The sequence below is a fragment of the Rhinoderma darwinii genome, chromosome 13 (genome assembly GCF_050947455.1).
Source record: "Rhinoderma darwinii isolate aRhiDar2 chromosome 13, aRhiDar2.hap1, whole genome shotgun sequence".
In the NCBI taxonomy this organism is placed as follows: Eukaryota; Metazoa; Chordata; class Amphibia; order Anura; family Rhinodermatidae; genus Rhinoderma; species Rhinoderma darwinii.
Window position 1 is genome coordinate 14203296 of NC_134699.1, and position 22429 is coordinate 14225724.

A 22429-nucleotide genomic window follows, 5' to 3' on the forward strand; every position below is an offset into this window, starting at 1 on the left:
CTTCGGCTCTGCCATTCTTTCGCCTGTGCTTGATTTTGCATTTCTGCTCAGAATCTCTTGATGCGGAGCATGCATGCATTGTGTGTGATAAAAGTCTGTTTTGGGGCAAAACAGGACTCTCAACATCCAAAAGGTAAAGGACAAGTATTTACCATTCATAATAGGGTCAATGAAAAGGGAAGCCTCCTTACCTATTATACCACTGTCTTGAAGGCAGCCATATGAACAGCAGCGTCTCCAAATATAGCTGATCTGAAAGTATAGTAGACTATGCTCTTTGTATTTCTAGCAGCTCATTTAATAATCAAGTTAAAGGCGTTGTACGTTTCTAGATGTTAAGATTTCAGGACCTGGTATGAGCTGGGCTTGTCTGAGATTAGAAGGAAGGGTCTGCTTTTTTCTATAAACAGCGCCACATTTGTCTACAGTCTACGTCTGGTATTGCATCTCATCTCCTTTAAGTGAATAGGGCCTAACGTTGTCAGGGCATACTGGGGGTTGTAATTTCACAACAGCTAGAGAGCCACTGGTTGGAGACCACTGCTGTAGTAGTTAATTCACTTTAAGTATAGCTCCACTTGGCCTGTATATCCCTATAGAAATCTAGAGTGTGTACGAAGACTTATTTACAGGCAATACCCCATAGGAAAAAAGTATTCATATTCGCTCACATCAGCCAAACTAAAAACTCCTCCAAAAGGAGACAGCACATCTGTAGACGGCACTGTTTCAGGGTTCTTGCCCCTCATCAGTAACAAGCAGGATACTGGTTAGCTGAATATGATGCCCAAGACGTAGCTGTGGATGGGTAGCCAGCACCTCCTTGAGCCGCGTCTAATGCATCTTGTTGAGCCAACCAGTTCCTGCTTTGTACTGATGAGTGACAAAAACCCAGGAACAGTGCTGTTTACAGATGGTCTCTTTTCCTTTTGCAGGACTCTCTGGTTTGGCTAATATGAGCCCTATAAATGAAAAAAAATCCCTACCATTTAACCCAATTCACAACAGTCTGCAGTCCATTAGCAGATTACAGAATGCAATAGATTGGGCTGCAGGTTCTGTAACCAGGCCAGGAGAATCCCACAGACTCGGACATGACACAGGCAATTTCAATGCCATTTTGTTCCATTACCTTCTTTTATCACACAACTTGGTTGGCTTGATGCTTCTACTAACTTTGCTCTCGACTACCTTAAAGGGGTATTCCAGTTTTATGTAACGCTTATCATTGTATAATGTAAAATTCTCATCAGTGAATGATTTGGTTCACTGACTGCAAGCAAAAATCATACACAATAGTGCGGCATTGAAACAATGTAAATTAGAAAGTAGCATAACTTTTCATTATACACTGAGTAAGCTTGACTCTCATAGGACTGAACAAGCCCTTTAAATCTAACTGGACTTCTCTCACCTACACTGCATGGCGACCTTTTATCTCTCCACTTTTTCTGCGGTGTGTTTTTTTTTTCCTTGGCTTTGCTGGTGCTATTTCTATTAAAAAATATTCTTCCCTTTCAATCCCGTCTTCTGCAGCAATCATTCTTGGTTCTCTCGTCTGCTGTTTTATTTCTGTCCTGTTGAGATCTCATCATAAGACCATGCTGTTACACTAGAATAGCTGCAGCTAAGATAGACTGCAACAAGGAGCTTTATTTTTGCTTATTGATATTAAAGGGGTATTTCCATTACCCATTGATAGCATATCACCAGCCTATGCCATCACTTTGCGATCGGTGGCGATCAGACTGTCTGGAACCTCACCAATCCTGAGATTGAGAGTGCCGTAACGCTGCTTTAGCTCTGCGGCCCCTTCACGTTATTTCCATGCACAGCGGCGTTCCCAGTCATCCGCTTTACAGTCAACTGCAACACAGCTCCTTATATCAGCGATGTGGCCCCTCCATTCTCAGGATCAGTGGGAGCCGCAGCACTGGGACCCCAACCAATCACCAAGTGATGGAATATCCTAGCGATTTGTAATGGGACTAACCCTTTAAAACCAACCAGTCACTAGACCAGCTGCTATGAACTTTTGTAGATGCCCTCAAGTAATTGATGTAGTGAACCATCTGCCCAACAAACAACCTGGCAAATTGGGATGCCATAGCCGCCTCTTTCTCTAGCATAGGCAGTAGGGCTAGAAGAATCATCATCTCTTCTCAGACACTCACTTTGCATCCTATCCTCAACTTCCCTCCCTACAAATGCTGGTTTGGGCATCCAAATTCAGTCTGGTTTAAAATTTACTGGGTGCAAACATCAATGATACCAGCGAAGATGCCCCTTGGTCATAGCAGACCTTTTCAGTGTCAATTTTTTGTTTAAAGTCTTGTGACCACAGATGTATTGGTATGTGGTCTATGGTATGACGCCAACTGTGGGACAAGTAAAACTTCCTAAAATTTGGGGCAAATTAGTTACACGACTGGTCGTGCAGTAACTGCTGTGGTTTTCTATGGACCTCTGAGATCAGTCAGTAATAGTTATTGAGGACTTCTCACTGATCTTCACTTTATATCCTTCAGCGGAGGAGGCTGGTGTCGGTAACACCCCCAGGCAAGAGGACGAGGCTGCTGAGAGTGCAGTGAAAGGTACAACTTACCTTTTTAGACCCACAAGGATTTAAAGGAACAACTATAAGTGAATATTAATCCTTTACCGAGCGTTTTGTCATTTTTATAATGTTTTGTTATGCAGTAGAGATGGTAAGATCTGAAATGGCATCTTGTGCCTCTTGACAACTCGCAAATTCACATCGCACCAATATTGGCCTTACTTCCGAAAAGTAAGCTGTATAGACACAGGTGGCTTTTTGTAGATTTTATCGTATTGAAAAGCTTATTCTTTGCCTTCCCATGCTTTTAGATGTGCCGTCAGATACTGTTTTCCTTTGCAGTTGGTCTATTCATAAGTTCCGGACTGGTAGAAATATACTGTAAAAAGTAGAAATACTTAAAAGAACAATACACGTTGTTTCCATGCATATGATGAGACAATCTATTATTCATGTTTGGTTTGGACTAGCCCTCGTGTTTATGTGGTAGCCCTCAAAGACTTGAAAGACTCTTAAAGACTGTTTGAGGTGGTGAACCGTAATGTTTATACTCGTTTCCACTAAGCATGGCAAGTTCCATGCCATCCATTGTTTACTTTGAGCAACCTTATAGTTTACCAAAAGCTGTGCTGGTCGGGGCTCTACATTGAACTAATAGAGTGGGAAAGAACACTATATTCGTTCAACATGCCATAAGCTGTCCACATGCTAACCCCTTACACTTTAAACAACAAAACACAATATATTTTTTGGCAAAAAAATGGTGGCAGGAGCCACTCCTTTTTTAAAAAAAATTAACATCCTGAAAATACAGCGCAAGAGGAGCCTGACCTCAATCATGACACTGCACTCCCTGAGCTGTGCCCTTCCTACCCCTAGCTCACCAACTGTAACCAGGACAGCCGTGGCCCTTGCCAATGGCTGTCCAGCCAGGCAGCCGCCAGAGTGCCGTCTGGCCTTTGTGACTGCCCAGAACCAAAACACCCTGGGGACCTGCCGTGCAGCTAGTGTCCCCCCACGTGCGAGTTCACCCTGCTGTCCAGTTAGTGGTGAACTCGCCGTTGTCCACCACCGAAATGCTCTTAGCACGAGTGCAGTGCCAAGATCCGCCGGCCTTACATAAACATATCGTTATCAACACAAGGGAGGGTTGAGTGGGTCTTTGCTTCTCAAGTAAACAATTTAGGAATGCCCTAATCTTCCTTGACCTGGCCTTAAATACCCTAAACTCCCCCTCCTTCTCCTATTTTTAATTCCCTAACCCCTCCCCCCTTTCTTCCTGCCGTTACTCTTCTAAGGCCTTTCCCTGATTAAACAATGGCCCATCTCCCCTCCCCTCCCCCCCCGACATCCTGGCGGCACAGACCATGCGGTCAGCGCCATTTTCCTACCTATAGACCTGCCACTAAACCTGTGCTAAGAAAGCCCTGGTCCCCGTTATGCCTCGGGCCTAGTCGCCCCTCGTCCCTAATAAGGTCTTGGATGTTTCTTCAGCTTTGACGTTGCAAAGCTAGAAGAGCCGAGTTCATAAGACTGGCATAGATAGTTATAGGGCATCGCTGTAAAGTTAAACCATGGGGATTTCAAAAATAATAATCTCGAAAAAAACATTACGACCATTGATCATCCATTATGAAGGTACGGATGGAGAGAAGTGGCAACTGTATTGGTTTTCATGTTACATGTCAATGTCATCTCCGTGTTGGTAGATTTGCTCTGTTACGTGTATTAGCCACATTTTATGTGTATTCTTTGACAAATGATGATGCATATTCATTACATCTTTTCATGTCAAACTTGTGCAATTTCACCTGAATCTTAGAGATAAAATTTCCGGTAGCCGCAGGAGAGACAGAGAATCAAGAGTCCTCAAGTAGCACACCAGATACAGAAGTGCGAACGGAAGGAGACCGATCTATTACAGAACGGGACGGGGAAGATCTGTGTGTCATTACCGGAGACACATATGAAGATGTCAGTCCTGGCTGGACGACCATGAGTAATGAACTTACAGAACCTTCTGATACACAAGTCAAACCTGTCTTAATCCAAGAAGCAAATGGCATTGTTATTCATCCGGATGATGATGGGTCGGAAGAAGACACCTACGAAGGAGGGAAGGTGGAGCAGGAAAACACAATATCTATGGAAGCTCCTCTTGGTCTACAGCCTACGACAAATGGTCTTCCAGTGGATGCAGAAGAAGCCAACAAGCTCCTCGATGGCTCAGTTTTTACAGAATCAGACAACAAACATAAGGATGATGCACAGAAGCCGCATGATGACGTAGCCGCTGATTCTTTTATAGTAGACCAGCTCGTACTACCTCGCCCACGGCCATCTGTATCTGTTTACCAAGTAGAGGTTGATGCCAACAAACCAATAGACGGCAACAAGATGTCACCATGTGAAGCTGCCAGTACACCAAGTGAGGAAGCATCAGAAAAACATTTACCATCTCCTGGTGAGGTTGCGGGGATCCCTAGAACACGAGTATCTCCACATGGATCTGGAATACCCGTCAGCAAGGTTCCTGTATTTAAAGGTGTGTTCCCAGTTGTTGTCTACTAGTGACCGGCCTACTAAAGTCTCCGATCTCCTCCCTGGGCTGCCTTTTGCTTTCCTAACTTGCTTGAAGGAGGCACCAGAATTAATAGCACATGCCGACCACCCGTCCCATCCTTCTTCACCTCCCCGTACGGTTATCTTTGTTTGGTTTGCAGTTGTCTCCCGGCGCATGATGCACGTTGCATGATCTCCCCTCATTGCATGTCTTTCCGCGTATACTCATCTCACAGCGAGAGGCACTACATTTCGTATGTGACACATTTTTTTACAGCAACAAGATGGACATTCAAATGGAAATGAACCTGATTTAGTGTTAGTGTCTAATATTTATGTCACTCTGGTGCCCTCAACATTTGATGAGTAAATAGTCTGGAGTACGCCTCTCTTAACCTATCGAAATGATATCTGAAAGATACTGCGTGAAAAGGTAAATGTATAAGGATCTCCGTGGTTTATAATAGAGTACTTCTGATATTAATTTTGATAAAATATACCATAGATGTCAAAGGAAGAGCATTGGGAACTGCTATATCCTAAAGCTAGGTATATAAATTAATATTCGCTTATGGGGATGTGAAAGGAGCAGTCTACAACATTCAGGAAAGTGTGGAATGGTTTGTTTTGCTGCGTATATAAAGGGGTTGTCCATATGCTGTACAAGATGGAGCCGGACCGTGTGTTGCCCCTGATCGGACCCCTTCACCTTCAGATAGGACATAAAACAAAAAAATGATTTACTCACAACTCCTCTTCTCTTGTCCGCAGCGGGTCCGTCACTGATGCCCTTAGGCTGCCACATCAAGCACAACGGTGCATATAAGGTCCTGACGCCAGGAAGTGTTCAGGATGTTTTATGTGACGCTACACACATCCTTGTTGTGTGCTTCGTCACCTACAACGTCCTGACGCTGCCCGATGTCATGACTTTATATGTGCCGCGGCATAGGCCTTTGCTGGAGGATGATGTGGCAGCCTGAGGGCGATCCGGAGCAGGCCCCCTTCCCTTCCAGGCTCGGTCACACCCTTAGCAACCGCGATCATTATGCTACTGCATTTGGACATCATAGAGGGGGTCGTCCTATCCCCTTTGCGGACCCGACACATCCATGTATTATATTGACGGACATTCATTTGAATGGCTGACCTGTAATGACAGCTTTCACTGTTGACTGGCGAACTTTACCGTATATGGGCAAAATTTCTAGCTGAATGGTTGGATGTCGAAAGTCATTGAGCTCCTTCATACGAGCGCTCTACCACTAATCTTTGCCTATGGCGGTTGCTTGGCTGTATGCTTCATTGTATAGGCTTTCTAGCAATGGGCATTTTTTTAAATGAGAAAAAACTCCATGAGGCTAGGACTCCACAGCAACCTGTGGTCACCCGTAAAAGGTGTTTAAGTTGCAATTTTCGCAGAACCTCAGTGACCGTCGCAAGAATTCCGACATTATCGGATTTTGGCAAACATGTCGAGTCGCCCAAACCGTTCTCCATTGACAGGGAAACATTGAAGTTGTTCACAAATCGCAGTAATGCAGTGGTTTTATGGTAACTCACTGATGACTTCGGGTTGTGGTGGAGCCATATCCTAAATTACAAGTGTTCACATACTTTTGGCCAAATAATGTACTTGCAATATCAACCATTTTTACAATTCCATTAAATTATATGTGAAAAGCGGAAGACCACACTGCTCACGGGGAAGTAAGATGGAGCCAATCGGAGCTAGACCACCCCACCACTCTATAAGGGGCCCATAATATGCCCTATTAGACCTAGTATGTGTCCTGTGAGGGAAGGTATTGCTCTGTGTATTCTTGAATTGCATTGGACTGGTCACTGAATTACTAGCTTAAAGAATTTAGCTTATTTTTTTACATTGGCCCGTATAGGCAAATATATTGTTCTTCATATATACTTGTATATGTGTAATAGCTTCTGTAGAGTACTGAGGGTTAACGCTGACATCTGCCATGTTGTCACCACTCAAATTTTTACTATTTGGGGCAGCAGCCTTTAAACTATATTCTGGGTAACGTATATCCTAGCAGTCTGGAAAAAAAACATTCCATTAGGTCTGAACATGAGGAATATAAATACAGGATGACTAAATACACAAATGGCGCAGTCCTAATAATTCTGAGAGAATCCAACAAGCGTGCTGGTATTATTACTACTGACCACATCTGTCTCGCTACCTGATATAAAGTGATTATTATTAATACAAGCCAGCCTTTTGGAGGCACATAATATCTGTAAGCATTCCCCGTTGGTCATGGGTGTAGGGCCTTAAGTGGCATTTTACCCCATTATGGTCCATATGTATTATGCCTAATGCAGGGACTGAGGGGGCGGTGCATGGCACAGGGATTTTCTCATTGGTGTGCTTTGATTTCCTGTGCCATGCTCCGCCCCACATAATACAGTGTATCCGTTTTGCACTGAGTGTTCCTTCACCACATTATAAGTGCCCTATCTCCTATATAAGGAGATCGGCGCTATAATGTAGGTGACAGTGATTCTATTTTTACCACTTTATTAGCGATTTTGGATTATGCTAAGGAGTGTCTTAATGCCCAAGTGGGCGTGTTTTTACTTTCGACCAAGTGGGCGTTGTACAGAGGAGTGCATGACGCTGACCAATCAGTGACCAATCCGAGTCATGCACTCCTCTCCATTCATTTACACAGCAGCATCGCGTTCTTACTAGAACACGATGTGCAGCCACATACACAGACATTAACGTTAATCAAGTGTCCTGATAATGAATATACATGACCTCCAGCCAGGACGTCATGTGTATTCAGAATCCTGACACTTCTGAATCTTTTCTGTGAGATTTCCAGCAAGGGAAACAAAATCTCGTTTACCTCGTAATCTCGCGAGATTACGCGTGGCTTGTTGGAATCTCACAGTAAAAATTCAGAAGTGTCAGGATTCTGAATACACATGACGTCCAGGCTGGAGGTCATGTATATTCCTTATCAGGACACTTGATTAACGTTAATGTCTGTGTATGTGGCTGCACATCGTGTTCTAGTAAGAACGTGATGCTGCTGTGTAAATGAATGGAGAGGAGTGCATGACTCTGATTGGTCAGCGTCATACACTCCTCTGTACAACGCCCAATTGGTCGAAAGTAAAAACACGCCCACTTGGGCGTTAAGAAACTCATTAGCATAAACTAAAATCGCTAATAAAGTGGTAAAAATAGATGTTTTTTTAAATAAAAAGCACGGCTGTCACCTACATTATAGTGCTGATCACCTTATGTAGGAGATAGGGCACTTATAATGTGGTGACAGTCTCTTTAAATCCCTCAATGCTGAATGATGTACATGTAGGTCATCGGCAGAATCGTCAGCAATCGCCCAGACTGACTGGGAAATTGTGACCGCCCTGGGCCTAATAAAAGTCCATAGGTCTGTAATAATAGTGTCTGTTAGGGCATACCTTAGATATATACATATGACAGTATGTTATGTTTAAAAAAAAAAAATCTCTTAAAAAAAAATAAAAAAAATCGAAATGAAATAAATGCAATATTGTTTTAAATAAATCCATTTTATTTAATGTCTTAAAGAGGCTCAGTCACCAAATGATAAGTGGCCTATCGCCTACATAATGTGATCGGCGCAGTAATGTAGGTGACAGCTGGACTTTTTATTTAGAAAAACAATTTATTTTTACCACATTAGGAGCGATTTTTAGCTTTATGCTAATTAGCTTCTTAATGCCCAACTGGGCGTGTTTTTACTTTAGACCAAGTGGGCGTTGTTCAGAGGAGTGTATGACGCTGACCAATCAGCGTCATGCACTTCTCCCCATTCATTTAGTCAGCACATAGGGATCCTGCTAGATCACTGTGCTGTCTTATATTGACATATTTACGTTACTGAAGTGTTTAGACAGTTACTAGACATTTATCCAGCCAGGATGTGGGGTCACGATGTTGCGCCGGATACTTTATCAAATACTGAGATTGAGTCTTTGCATCTCATGGGTAACTGTGATTGTAGCAATGACGAATAAAACATGTATTATAGCATGTCGGATAAACTATTTTTTGAACCCTACAGACACATCAGCCAAATAATTACTATAGTCCAGTGTAGGTTGACCATTGCAGAGTTTTACAGTTTACACATAGATATAATTTACAGAAAATGTTGAGTCACTTTGCAAACACGCTACTTTAACTCGAGATCAGTACAAGATTAGTAAAGACTTCCCTCCTCCATTCAAAATCTGCAAGTCCCTTAGCTCAGTTCTCCCAGAATTCCCTGCTTGTCCAGTGTCAACACAGAGCGTGCCCAGGTGATTTCAAAACGGGAGTGTAGTCTTTATAACGTCGCCTAATCTCCCATAGAAGAGAGCATTACATTCGCCCACCTAAGGGTGTGTCTGTCGACAGGTTGTCGACTGGTTCTAGTAGCAATCGGCAGAAATCTGAATTCATTGCCGACCTACAAGATTTGCTGTAACTCCGGATCAGTACAAAACAAGTAATGCAATGTGTTTGCAGTGTAACCACTTTTTTTTTTTTTTTTGTAGATTTTATCCATGTATAAAATGACATCCAAAGGTGAACGTGCACTTTAACTTTTTGCTTGTGTAATTTGAGAAAATAGTCCTGTGTATATGCCAAAAGGCAGGAGCCACCCATGTTTGTCTACACTGAAAGTAGATAAGAATGCTACATTAGCGGAAACGGCTTCAATAACGTAAGCGATATTCTCGTTTTATTAGGACTCTATGCAGATTGTTGGATCACAACAAAAACACCTTTAAAGAGGCTCTGCCGTCTCTTCTGACATGTCTGTTTTAGTAAAAACTTGTATTTCCCATGAGAGAACCATTCTGAAGCATCTTTTCTTAGAACACCGCATTGTTCCTTTCCTCTGTAATTCCTCCTGGAAATGTATGAATAAATTGGCAACTGGGCGTTACCATTCCCCTTGTCATTAGGGTGCGTCACTTAATATTCTGATACTGTCTAATCAGTGATAACTGTCACACGGTGTAGGGGCACATCCTATTAACAAGAGGAACGGTAACACTTAGTTGTCAATTTATTCATACATTTCCAAGAGGAACGTCACGACACAAAGTTGCTCCCGAATTGATGTTTCCTCTGTAATCTACAATACCAAGCAGTTTGTGGAATTGACTCCTCTGTATTGAGAATAAGACACTTGAAAAAGCAGTAAACACCTTTTTTGTTCTATTTTGGCAATGAAGCCACCGTTTTTTTTTTCGTATTCACTCGAATGGCTTTTCTGAGGCTTTAATGCTTTGACATCCTAGTAAACTAGCGTCGGTGTCGGCAATGTATTCATTATGTAATGTCTAGACACTGGTAATGTGGATCAATGGACTTCTCCAACACATCTACATCCCATGCACAGTATATAGACAGGACTCGCTATACATATTCACCCTTTTAATTCTCGAAATGCTCAATTAATGAAAAACCCCAAAAGTTTGTGTGTAATAAATGGCTTTTCTGAAGACTTGTCTTGGTATGTCTAATGCAACATACACAGACCCTACCTGTCCGTTGTTTTAGCAGTACATCTGTGGGTGAGGGGGTTTAATTATGATGGTCTTGATTTTTGTCAATAAAATATGTTCATGTATGATGACACAATAAAACGACATGAAGAATGGACATCAAAAAATATAACGTGCAGCTAGGACCCCTGTCAAAGACGACGTACTGGTTGGTCCAAGGGGAACAATTGTCATCTGTGAGGGTATGGTTTGACAATATATAGGATGATTTTTTTTAGGAACATCTGCTGCCTGTTGTCGATGGGTGCACCTTTTTGGCTCAGGACTGGGACTGCATAAAATACTGAAATAAAATAAAATATTTTTTCTTTCTTTGCAGTCCATGATCAAGAGAAACATGAGAGTGACTCCCAAGAGAAAGGAGGAGAGGTGAGTGGATCGGTCCTCACACCAACCTACGTAAGGGGACTCTCTTGGAGAGAAATCCTTATGTGCACAGTACGAACCTACTTTAAGACCTTGGTGATCGACGACAATCGCATGACTTTCACTCTCCTTACTTAGTACAGGTCCATTTTGTGTGTCTAAGGGGGGAATATATTCACATGCATTTAAAAAACAGTCCTAATGGGGTTGTCCGGGCACGGGTTAATTTTTCATACTGATGGCTTATCCACAGGATAGGTCATCAGTATATGATCGGTGGGGGTCCGACACCCGAACCCCCAACCGATCAGCTGTTCTGGCTGCCTCTGGGCGCCAGATGCACGTACCAGAAGCAGATGGCTCTGGTTACAGTATAGCAGCCGTTCTGCAGTACGGCCTCTATGCAGTGTCCGGAGCCTTCTGCTTCCATCCCCAACCACTGAATAACATCAGGCCCCCGGAGGCAGCCAGAACAGCTGATTGGTGCGGGATCCAGGTGTTGGACACCCACCGATCATATACTGATGATCTATCCTGTGGATAGGCCATTAGTATGAAAAATCTCCCCGTGCCCGGACAACTCCTTTAAACTAATTTACATCGGTGGAAAATGCACCAAATTTATTAAGAGGTTCACGCTTCTTAATAAATTTGGCATGTTTTTGGCTGTTTGTGTGACAGCAGGTGTAGATTTGCACCATAACTTGCGCCAGTTTCTGGCATAAGCTATGGAAAATCTGTCATTCTATGGGAGGCCCTGTCGCCACTAAACCCCACCCCCTTTTCTCGCCACTTTTGGAAAGGGGTGAGAACTAAAAAGTTGCACCTTTTAGTGCAACTCTGGGGTGCGCCAAAATATGTAACTTTTTTACGCCAGAAAACTGTCAAATCTTTTAATATATTCCCCCCATAGTATGTAACCTACCACAGTGACAGAACAGATCACTTTTTGTGGGAGGCGCAAGAGTGACCGGCAGGGGAAGAAATGCTAGGAGTTGTAGTTTTGCAACACCTGGAGAGTCACTGGTTGGAGATTACTAATATAGACTAGAAAATTCAGAATATCCATATCCCTATTAACACCAGGCAGGTTTACACTGTCCATTATTTTATTCGTTTATTTTGCATCATTTCTGTTTTCTTTTCTTCATTGATTTTATATTTTATTTGTTCTACAACTTACATTAAAAGTGCAATTCTCAAAATATAAAACGGGGAACTATGTTCCGTTCTCCCGTGATCTTTCTATATATTTCTAATGTGTTGCTGGGCATTACAATACAAGTCCAGTCCAGTGAATGAGGCAGAGTTGCAATTCCAACACATGGTCAGGAGTGGCGCTGTTTTTGAAAAACATAAAGTGCTGCAGCTCCTCTATCTAAGGGAAGGGGCTGGGTGATAAGTATAAACCACAGAAGGTTGGGAGTGGCACTTTTTTGGAAAAAGCAGAAGGGGGCGATGTGCTTTACAGAGTGGCTGGACCCCCGCAGATCAGAAATTGGTGGTCTATGCAATCCATGTTTATAATGAGAAAATCCCTCCAAGGTCTAGTTCACACTTAGCAGTCCATTTGTTTTGTTTTTGGCCAAACCAGCAGTTGAAAGGTATAATGAAAAGCTTTGTTTTTGTCTAAAAGATATCAACAAAAACTGCAACAAAATCTAAAGTGTGAATTGGGCCTAAGCATGTACATGCCATAGATTAAGCTTCTTCGGGGCCATTAGATGGGTGGAACGGGATATTTCCCGAATAGTGTTTCTCCCCTCCTTCACAGCCGCTTCAGTTGTTAGCGAATAAGGGGGCAACCAACCCAATGGTGAAGCTGAGCGCCCTTCTAACAAGGGAAGGGGTAGAGATCAACAAAGCTAGGCCCTCATATTATATGATGGGGAGTCTCTGTTCTGCCCCGTACAAGGAAAGTGGCCCTTTTTAGATTTTTTGCGGTTTCCTGTTTTTTCTTGTACAGAATACAGCATTGTTTTAGATTTGGAGATCTCACACCATGTTCTTGGCTACTCGAAGCTGTACTTGTAAAAGACCTAAAATATAAATAACTATAGCTACAGACCTATAAAAAGTATTGTCACAGCGGGCTACCCTCACGAAAGTGTAAATATTTCTGGAACTGCCAGTTTATTTTTTTTCTGCCGCTCGCTCCTTCAAGGCTTATGACTGCAATGCTTAAGTACTGGAAAGTTGTGGTTGGTCGCACAATCGCTGTCAAAGATTGGTTTGAGCAGTAAATGACTGTCAATGGTTACATGAGCCGACGCTTAGAACAATAGGTATGAGACATATCTTGTTTTTATACAAGATGATTCCCCTGAATCTAAACTCTGGTGCCCAGTAATGTTAGAGTAAATCTACCCTGTGAATGATGGAGAGCGACAGATGCAAGTCTAAGGCACAGGATTTGCAGTGAGAGGCTGCACACTGTGCAGGAGCAAACAGCATGTCACAGGCAATGTAGTAATGCCAGCCCACTACGGGCAGGGATGTAGATTACTCTATGGCAATGGTCATACATCATAATCTATCCTTAAAGGGCCTAAATGCCACAATCTTTTTAATTTAGCAAATCTTCCTTTTCATTACCACACTTTCACGCTCTCTGCTGATAGTCGTGCAAATGCCACAACAGTAGTGGTGACCTCCTATTTAGCTTAGAAAGATTTTGCGGCATGTTTGATGGGTGCTCCAATGTGATCTTGTTAAAATTAGACTTAGAATTGCACTTTTAATCCTAGATTCAGCGGCCTCCTCCTTCATAAAATCTTTATTTTCATTCCATAATTTATTTTTGTTCATTTAATGTTTTGTTTTACATTTTGGAAGACCTCCTCCACTCCACCCATTGCCAAAATCACAACAAGCAGAACTTCCATAATCCCTAAAAGATCCCCTTCTGCTAGCACAATCTCCCAGAAAAAAACTTCCACTCCGACAGTACCTCCAGCACGGAGCCTTATTCAGCGGACTTCCCCAGCGCCGTATCGCCCGCTGGGCCCTTCACCACGGGCTAAGGTAAGGGGAGTACCAGAATGAGAGATTAGGCTTATGTGTACCCTAGTTCAGAGACCACCTGTATTATCCTATAAAACCAGTGTCACGACTACATTGAGTTCTGTATAATGTTCTATCTAATTCAGAATGGTAATAGACATAGTAGATTATAAGGAATTGCACTGGACCGCCATCGTACAGGACAATATTGTAGTCAGGGTAGGTTAGTGTTATTCACACACATCATACGATATATCCATGATTTGATTTTCCAAATGTCAGAGAGAGAGGAAAGAAGACACAGGCACACAGTCTAGAGCATTGAGAGAGATCATTCTTAACAGGGAACACCAACCGAGCTCTGAACTTGAAGCTCCAGAAGCATGCACGTCAGAGGAAGCAGTAAATGAAACAATACGTTGGCAAAGGTACACTTACCCTTTAAAAATACAACTAGCTCTTTCCATGGTGATGAAGGATGTCTTGATGACATTTTTATACTGCGGCTTCCCCAAAGTCTAGTGGCCTAGATATAGTACATGTGGTCCCTGGGCCACAGAACTCAAGACTGCAGCATCAGATAAGTCCCGATCATAATAGATTCAGCTTGTGAACGCTCAATATCTTACCTGCTATGTCTATGGATGCAGGAACATATTCAAAATGGAAAAGGACATTTTTGGTGTGTGTCATAAACCATCACCACGTCTGTGGGATCAGCTTCAGTCTCCGCCGCAACGGCCAAACAATCGGATCAGTGCAATTTGGCAACTCACGAGACATTGTCTGTTAATCTGGTTGTGCTGAGAAGCCGGATTACAATGTGTGTGGCCACAGAAAACAACAATTTGATTTACAAAAAAAAATGAAAACATCTAGTATGTAAATGGCTGAATTGTAAAATATTAATCATTAGAGATGGGAGGTGTCCAGTAAACACAAGCAACAGAACAATGTCTAACACAATTGCTATTAAATGCTTTGAGAGAACATGTATTTTTAATAACCATAGGATGGAGTTCATGATGTTGCAGGGGTGAAGCAGCCGCCTATCAGGAGCCCCGCTAACACGTCCAGAATCCCGTCGAAGACTCCCACAGTCCCTAAGACTCCCCCTAATGGTAAGGCAACAAGTTGCATATAATTGTAAAATTCTATGTACATTAAAATGTCCTTTATTCCGGGATATATGAGAGTCCAGCACTTTTACAACAAATAATCCAGATTCTGAGTAGGTAAAGAATATGGTGGAACGCTGCTGTTTAATTGTTTTATTTGATTGTATTTACAGCAATTGTCTAATATACTAATAATATTGGGATCACTGCCCCTATGACCTGGTGCAATCTGATCACTGAATATTAATTGAGTATTTAGATTACAAACTTGCAGGACAGAATTTGATTTCTAGGCCTTGCTGTATATGGACAGATCTATCAATCTCAGAATAACATGAACTTTTCTTTCACAGCCCTGAGGAGAGAGCAGAGGAAGCCGCCTTCCTCCATAAACAAAGGGGAAAGAGGTAAGACGAGAATATTGTATATTTATGACTGGATATTGGTGAAGAAGCCATATTGTTCTGTTGTGTGATCACCATCCTATATTATATAGTGCTGTAATACTCTATAGGACTGTACAGAGAAAATATACAGATCAGGTAACACTCCAGGGAGTATTTATACATGGTGTGTTACTTCAGTCCTGGTCAAATCTTAAATACAAGCATTTTTTGGCATAATTTTATGCAAAGGGAGCAAACAAAAATGTGTCTCAGCAGACCCTCCTCACTTCCCCAGTAGTCGCAGCAGACCCTCCTCGCTTCCCCAGTAGTCGCAGCAGACCCTCCTCGCTTCCCCAGTAGTCGCAGCAGACCCTCCTCGCTTCCCCAGTAGTCGCAGCAGACCCTCCTCGCTTCCCCAGTAGTCGCAGCAGACCCTCCTCGCTTCCCCAGTAGTCGCAGCAGACCCTCCTCGCTTCCCCAGTAGTCGCAGCAGACCCTCCTCGCTTCCCCAGTAGTCGCAGCAGACCCTCCTCGCTTCCCCAGTAGTCGCAGCAGACCCTCCTCGCTTCCCCAGTAGTCGCAGCAGACCCTCCTCGCTTCCCCAGTAGTCGCAGCAGACCCTCCTCGCTTCCCCAGTAGTCGCAGCAGACCCTCCTCGCTTCCCCAGTAGTCGCAGCAGACCCTCCTCGCTTCCCCAGTAGTCGCAGCAGACCCTCCTCGCTTCCCCAGTAGTCGCAGCAGACCCTCCTCGCTTCCCCAGTAGTCGCAGCAGACCCTCCTCGCTTCCCCAGTAGTCGCAGCAGACCCTCCTCGCTTCCCCAGTAGTCGCAGCAGACCCTCCTCGCTTCCCCAGTAGTCGCAGCAGACCCTCCTCGCTTCCCCAGTAGTCGCAGCAGACCCTCCTCGCTTCCCCAGTAGTCGCAGCAGACCCTCCTCGCTTCCCCAGTAGTCGCAGCAGACCCTCCTCGCTTCCCCAGTAGTCAAAGGAGCCCCCTCCCAGTAATTACAGCAATCCCTCTCCCGCTTTCCCCATACTCACATGTCACCACATCCAGCCCGATATATTGGGCACAGGGTGGAAGTACCGCATGTATGAAGAGTGGTTTTGTCCAGTCATGTGTTACTTACACTTTCTATGTATGCTTTGTTATGGTGTTATATGCAGTACCACTTTGCACCACTTCCAGCAGCAAATATTTTCCATTGAAACAAGTAAAACAGTGCCCCCAGTCCAATGTAACATCACTAGTGTTTAAAATGCAATGCTTAAAGATGCTTCAGCATTAAACAACTCTAAAGAAAATGGCAAATATTATATTTATATTAGCAAATAGTTAACAGCATTATATGATGTTACAACCTCTAGAAGCGGAGTTCCTAATGATTTTCAATTTATAATATGCCCTCCACTACCACTGAAGCTAATAATATGATTATTTATGAATGATTAACTGATCTAACCATTTCTTCCTAGCTGACTCTCCAAAATCCGGCGACAGAAGTGGATACAGCAGTCCTGGGTCACCTAGTACACCAACATACCGTTCCCGCACACCCTCGTCAAATATGGCGCCTAACCGGGAGCCCAAAAAGGTCGCTGTTGTGCGTACTCCACCCAAGTCCCCTGCCTCTATTAAGAATCGCCTTCAGCCACTTCCCAGCCCGGTGGCGCTCCCGGACCTGAAAAATATAAGATCTAAGATTGGCTCAACTGACAACATTCGGCACCAGCCAGGAGGTGGCAAGGTATCTGAGCATTATAAGGCGTATACCGTAGAGTCTTAGAAGAAAGCGAGCTGGGTGGAGTTAGAGAGGCGTAAGAGTAGAGATCGAGTAGGAAACCATTCTTTACAGGGACAATGCGCCAATGATTCTCACCGACTCTATGTCTCTCCACCCTTCCCGGCTCCATATCTGTAATACATCACATTTCCATATACCTCAAAATACATTGCACCTGTCCATTCACCTGCTTTGTTGCTTCCCCACTTTTGTTCTGTTTTCCCACTCGCACCAACCTCGTTCCTCCCGCAGGTGCAGATTGTCCACAAGAAAGTAGATCTGAGCACTGTCCAGTCTAAGTGTGGATCCAAGGACAACATGAAGCATATCCCTGGGGGAGGAGCAGTGAGTGAAATCCTTTGTGGGGAGAGACACTAACACCCAATCACCAACACGCCCAGATCCAAGCGCCAATGATCGCCGCACATCACGCCTTTTGGCATTGCTCGCATGTTGACCTTTGATTTACTCATTCTAGCTGCTTGCATCACACCGCGTGGGCTATGTTCACACTATCCCTCTCTGGTATCTTTTTACCTGTCCGATATGGAAATAAAGTATGGTACGTTAATGGTAGTGTGAACAGGGCCCTAATATTTTACTACAAGGAGGTTATGCTCTAAAATACTAATAATTATATTGTTACTAAACATAATAATGTAAACCGGCGTTAAAACATACTAACCAGAAAATAAGCTGCAGAATATTCACTATTTTACATTGTATTGTGTGGCGTAACATAATATCATATTATACTAGAAGAAAACCGTGAAAAATAAAATATATATATTTTCCAAAATTATGCAAAATATTAAATATATAAATAGAATATATATAATAAGCATGTTGTAGGAAGAACATTATTAGGCCTCCTTCACGCACACTTTTTTTTTTTTTTTTCTGCATGTTAAAACGCATGTAAAAAACGTCCTGGCTTTTCAAGCGTTTTTAATATATTTTTTACTTTTTGATGACTTTCTCGAATTTCTATAGAGAAGCCTATAAGGAAAAACATCAAAAAAGAACACCTTGGGCTGGGTTCACACAGAGGTTTTTTTCGAAGAGTAGAACGGTCGCAATTACAGTCCGAAATACACCTTGAAAACAGCTTCCCTTTGTTTTCAATAGTCAAAATCTGCCCGGTGTTTTTTGTTAATTTTTAAAAAACTTCGTAGAATGCCTCGTCAAAAAGTGCATGTCACTTCTTGGGCGTTTTTGAGGCAGAATGTCACCATTTCCTATGGACTTTGCCAAAAACGCTTTGAAGAAACACTTCAAAAGCATTTGTCGAATCTGCCTCAAAAACGCCTACTTATGGTAGCTGTTTTTTGGGGCATATTGCGAGGCGTATAACATGCCTGCAATATTCCTGTGTGAACATACCCTTATCTAGAGCATGCTAACTTTTTGAAAAAACCACTGAGCACAAAAACGCTACAAAAAAAAGCTACCGACTAAAACGCTGTGTATGTGAGCGTTCTCCTATTTTACTGTAGCCTAAAGTAACATCTGACCAAAGCGTTAAAAAAAACAAAAACAATTGCCAGCTTTGAGGTTGTCGGGGCACAGGGCGATTTTTCATAATGGTGACCTATCCACAGAATAGGACATCAGTATATGATCGTGGGGGTCCAAAACTCATACCCCGCACTGATCAGCTGTTCCAGCTACCTCCGGGCATCGGATGTTATGTAGGTGCCGGAAGCAGATGGCTCTGTACACTGCATAGCGGTCGTGCTGCAGTACCGTAACACTGCTCCTATTCACTTGAATGCTGCAGCACGGCCGCTATACTGTGACCGGAGCCATGTGTTTCGGCATGGATATCCGGTGCCTGGAGGCAGCCGAAACCCAGCCGAAACCGCTGATGGATGCGGGGTCCGGGTGTCGGACCCCCACCGATTATATACGGATGACCTATCCTGTGGGTCATCAGTATGAAAAATCGGTCGGTGCCTGGACAACCCTTTCAATAGTACACCAATGTATCCAGTGCCATGTAATGTTATGTAAAAAAAAAAAATATATATTAAATTATAAATTAATGTAATAAATAAAATTTAGCTGCAGATATTACATATTTTACCGTTTTTTTTTTTTTTTGCTCTGGAGTAAACTGATGCACCGTAGTAATTGTCATTTTAATATCTTATGTTTATTGCTGCGTCAATTGATTATATTTAAAATGAATAATATTTGCATTTGTACAAATAATATATAATAAAATACTTGTATATAATAAAATAGTATATAAATAACAATAATACTATACAATAAGTTAATAATATATTCTAAAAAAATATATAAAAATAGAAATCGCGTGATTTATAATCTTCCTTCAAGTTATAGTAACTTTGGCATAAACACCCGAACCCGCCTTACACAACACAGCGACTTTCTGCAACTCAATTTTTCTTATCATTTGCAAACTTCAAATTTAATTTATTTCAATTCTGCATGCATACGATGTATATATATTATTTTATCTCCTTCAGACGATTTTAACGTTGAATATTCCTTCCTTCAACTTTTACCAAAAATATTACTTGTATTTACCCTAATCAAAGCTGGAAGCATTCAATTAAAACCGGGTGAACGTGGAATCCCACTGAATATTAGACCCTGCTCGTGAATATTCAAGTCCTTGAGTTGTTATATATAAGGGTGACCATAAAGACGTCGTTATGGCTTCCAAGAAAGTCGTTGCCCAGACTTTTGGAAGATTTGCCATTTATGAGTCTAGGGAAACTGGGTGCATCATAGGGAGCCATATTGGGGGCTGAACGATAATTACGGTCATGGAATACGGCTTCCTGGACTCTGTTTCGATTGTTTCTCTCGCAAAGTGCCTTCCTCCGGCGATTTTATAATAATTTCCATGTCGTGCTGAGTCCTAACTTGCTGCTAGAAGTCTGAGCGCTGTGTCCGCCTCTCACATGTTCTCTAATCTACAGGTGCAGATAACACACAAGCCAGTTGATCTGAAACACGTGACTTCTAAGTGCGGATCCATGTCGAACATCCACCACAGGCCAGGTAACCACTTGTAGTAGTCAAATATTTTACTTTCCATGTACTCCTTGCAGATGTTGCCACTAAATCCTTTGTAATGCTCCGTGACTGCGGCTTCACTATGTGGTAGTCGAAGCTTCAAAGGAAGTCTGAAACGGCAACTATTGAGACACAGGAGGTGTTAGGCTGCTGCTCGGTCCCTCCCTCATGCTTTACACTGCATGTATGTTCAGATTAGTCACAGTATAGATCCACAATCCCAGCAGGAAAACGGTGCATATTAAGATGATGCTGGTTTAGGGTAAGTTCACACGTAGCTGAATTTCTCCAACGGATTTCGCTGTAGAAAATCCACAGCGTAATACAGTAGCAGCAGAGTGGATGAGAATTGAACAAATCTCATCCACACGCTGCGTTGATGAGCTGAAAAAACGTTCAGAAATTGACCTGTGGTGCGGTTTATTTGCGTAATCGCTGCTTTTTTGTTGCGGGTTTTCCCCATTGACAACAAACCCGCAACGAATAGCAGATGTTGCGATTTTTGCAGCGGAATAGCTCCGATCCCGCCTCAAAAATTGCAACTCAGGGGGAGAACAAAACTTATACTTACCCACTATTCTGTGCTACTTCGTCCAGGCCGGCCTCCTGGGATGACTTTAAATCCCATGTGATCGCCGCAGCCAATCACAGGCTGCAGCAATCACATGGGATGAAACATCATCCCAGGACGTCAGAGGGTTAAGTATGCAAGTTTTTTTTTTTTCCCCTCTTCTGGTTTCCGCAACGGACATTCCAGGCCAAAAAACTGCACCACGATTTGGTGCGGTTTTTCAGCTGGAATTCCCTGCGGCCACCAGGGTGGATACGCTGTGTACCTTTTACGCAGCGTATCTGCCCTGTGTGAACATGCCCTTAGCGTATGCACTGAGGACCTTTTTATCTCAACCCACTTTTGCAAGTAGGATATCTTATTTGGTCTGTGGTCGACCCCCCCCGCTATTGTTGTATGGCATCAAGCTATTATTTTTACCTAACCTGTGACCTTCATCCTACTTTTGACAGGTGGAGGAAACATAGAAGTGAAATCTGAAAAACTGGACTTTAAGGAAAAGGTTTCGTCCAAGATTGGCTCCCTGGACAATGTCACTCACACGCCCGGTGGAGGAAACAAGAAGGTATAGTGTGTCCCCTCTAATCTTCTCCGCAAGAAATCTGGGTAGTAAGAGTGTCCATTATCACCCCCTCCGCCACTAATCACACTGTGCGTGAGCTGCCACAATTGATATCAGAACTCCTTCCAGGTGGTCAGTCCCTGTATTACATCCTTCCTGTAGGGACAGTAATGGACACTTCTTGCTGTTGCCCAGGTTTCTGCCCTGTATGACTAATCCGTCTTCCGGTACTGATGCTTCTTACCAGCGTTATCTTTTAGATATGTGGAGCAGGCTCTGCCGTTGTAAGTATGGGCCTTGGGCTTTGCTCCACACTCTTCTCTTGTTCTGCTTTCCCTGTAGATTCAGAACTTGGGTCTACTCCAACTTTTCTTAAACTCAAACATGCGCTGAGCACTCTCCACCTTCAAGAACAATGTCTCCCTTTCCGGAGCGTGCGTCCGTCGCTCACTTTTTACGCTGTGCAAAACATGTGTTGGTTTCCATGCTCTGCAAGACAGGTCTCTTTCTGCTGCCTCAACCTGTCACCTCTGCGGCACTTTTCTCGGATCTTCTATTCTTCAGCCACTGTTACGGACTTGTTGCCTTTCTCTCTCACAAACCTCTTCCCATCCTGCAAACTATGGGGTCAGACGATGCTTTTTACAAGAAATGGCTGAACTATCTTTGGTCTTCAGAAATAGCGCCACCACAGATGCAGGTCTTAAGCAGTATTGCAACCCAAAAATGACATTTCAACTAAAATTTTGGCATGAAGATTTGCAAAATTAGTAGCACTCAGCCTTACATTATATTTTATTGTAAAAAGCAGTGAACTTCCTCTTTAAACTGTCCTTTACATTTCGCTTAGACCATTATTTCACCATTCCAGAGCATTCCCATCAGTAGCAA

The 22429-nt window shown here is 43.0% G+C and overlaps 1 protein-coding gene across 14 annotated transcripts in view; it reads left to right on the forward strand.

The window, feature by feature from the left end:
• Positions 1–22429, forward strand: part of LOC142666589 (microtubule-associated protein tau-like) — a 73994-nt gene that overhangs the window by 34833 nt on the left and 16732 nt on the right. For 11 of the 14 annotated variants that reach the window (XM_075846707.1, XM_075846699.1, XM_075846698.1 and 8 more), the window contains 10 exons: positions 2529–2594; positions 4380–5102; positions 11019–11068; positions 13901–14089; positions 15081–15189; positions 15540–15593; positions 17047–17318; positions 17607–17699; positions 20309–20390; positions 21429–21541. In XM_075846707.1, the coding sequence (XP_075702822.1) occupies positions 2529–2594; positions 4380–5102; positions 11019–11068; positions 13901–14089; positions 15081–15189; positions 15540–15593; positions 17047–17318; positions 17607–17699; positions 20309–20390; positions 21429–21541 (1751 nt within the window). The remainder of the gene's footprint in view (positions 1–2528; positions 2595–4379; positions 5103–11018; positions 11069–13900; positions 14090–15080; positions 15190–15539; positions 15594–17046; positions 17319–17606; positions 17700–20308; positions 20391–21428; positions 21542–22429) is intronic. The other 3 variants (XM_075846710.1, XM_075846711.1, XM_075846712.1) reach the window with 2 other exon arrangements.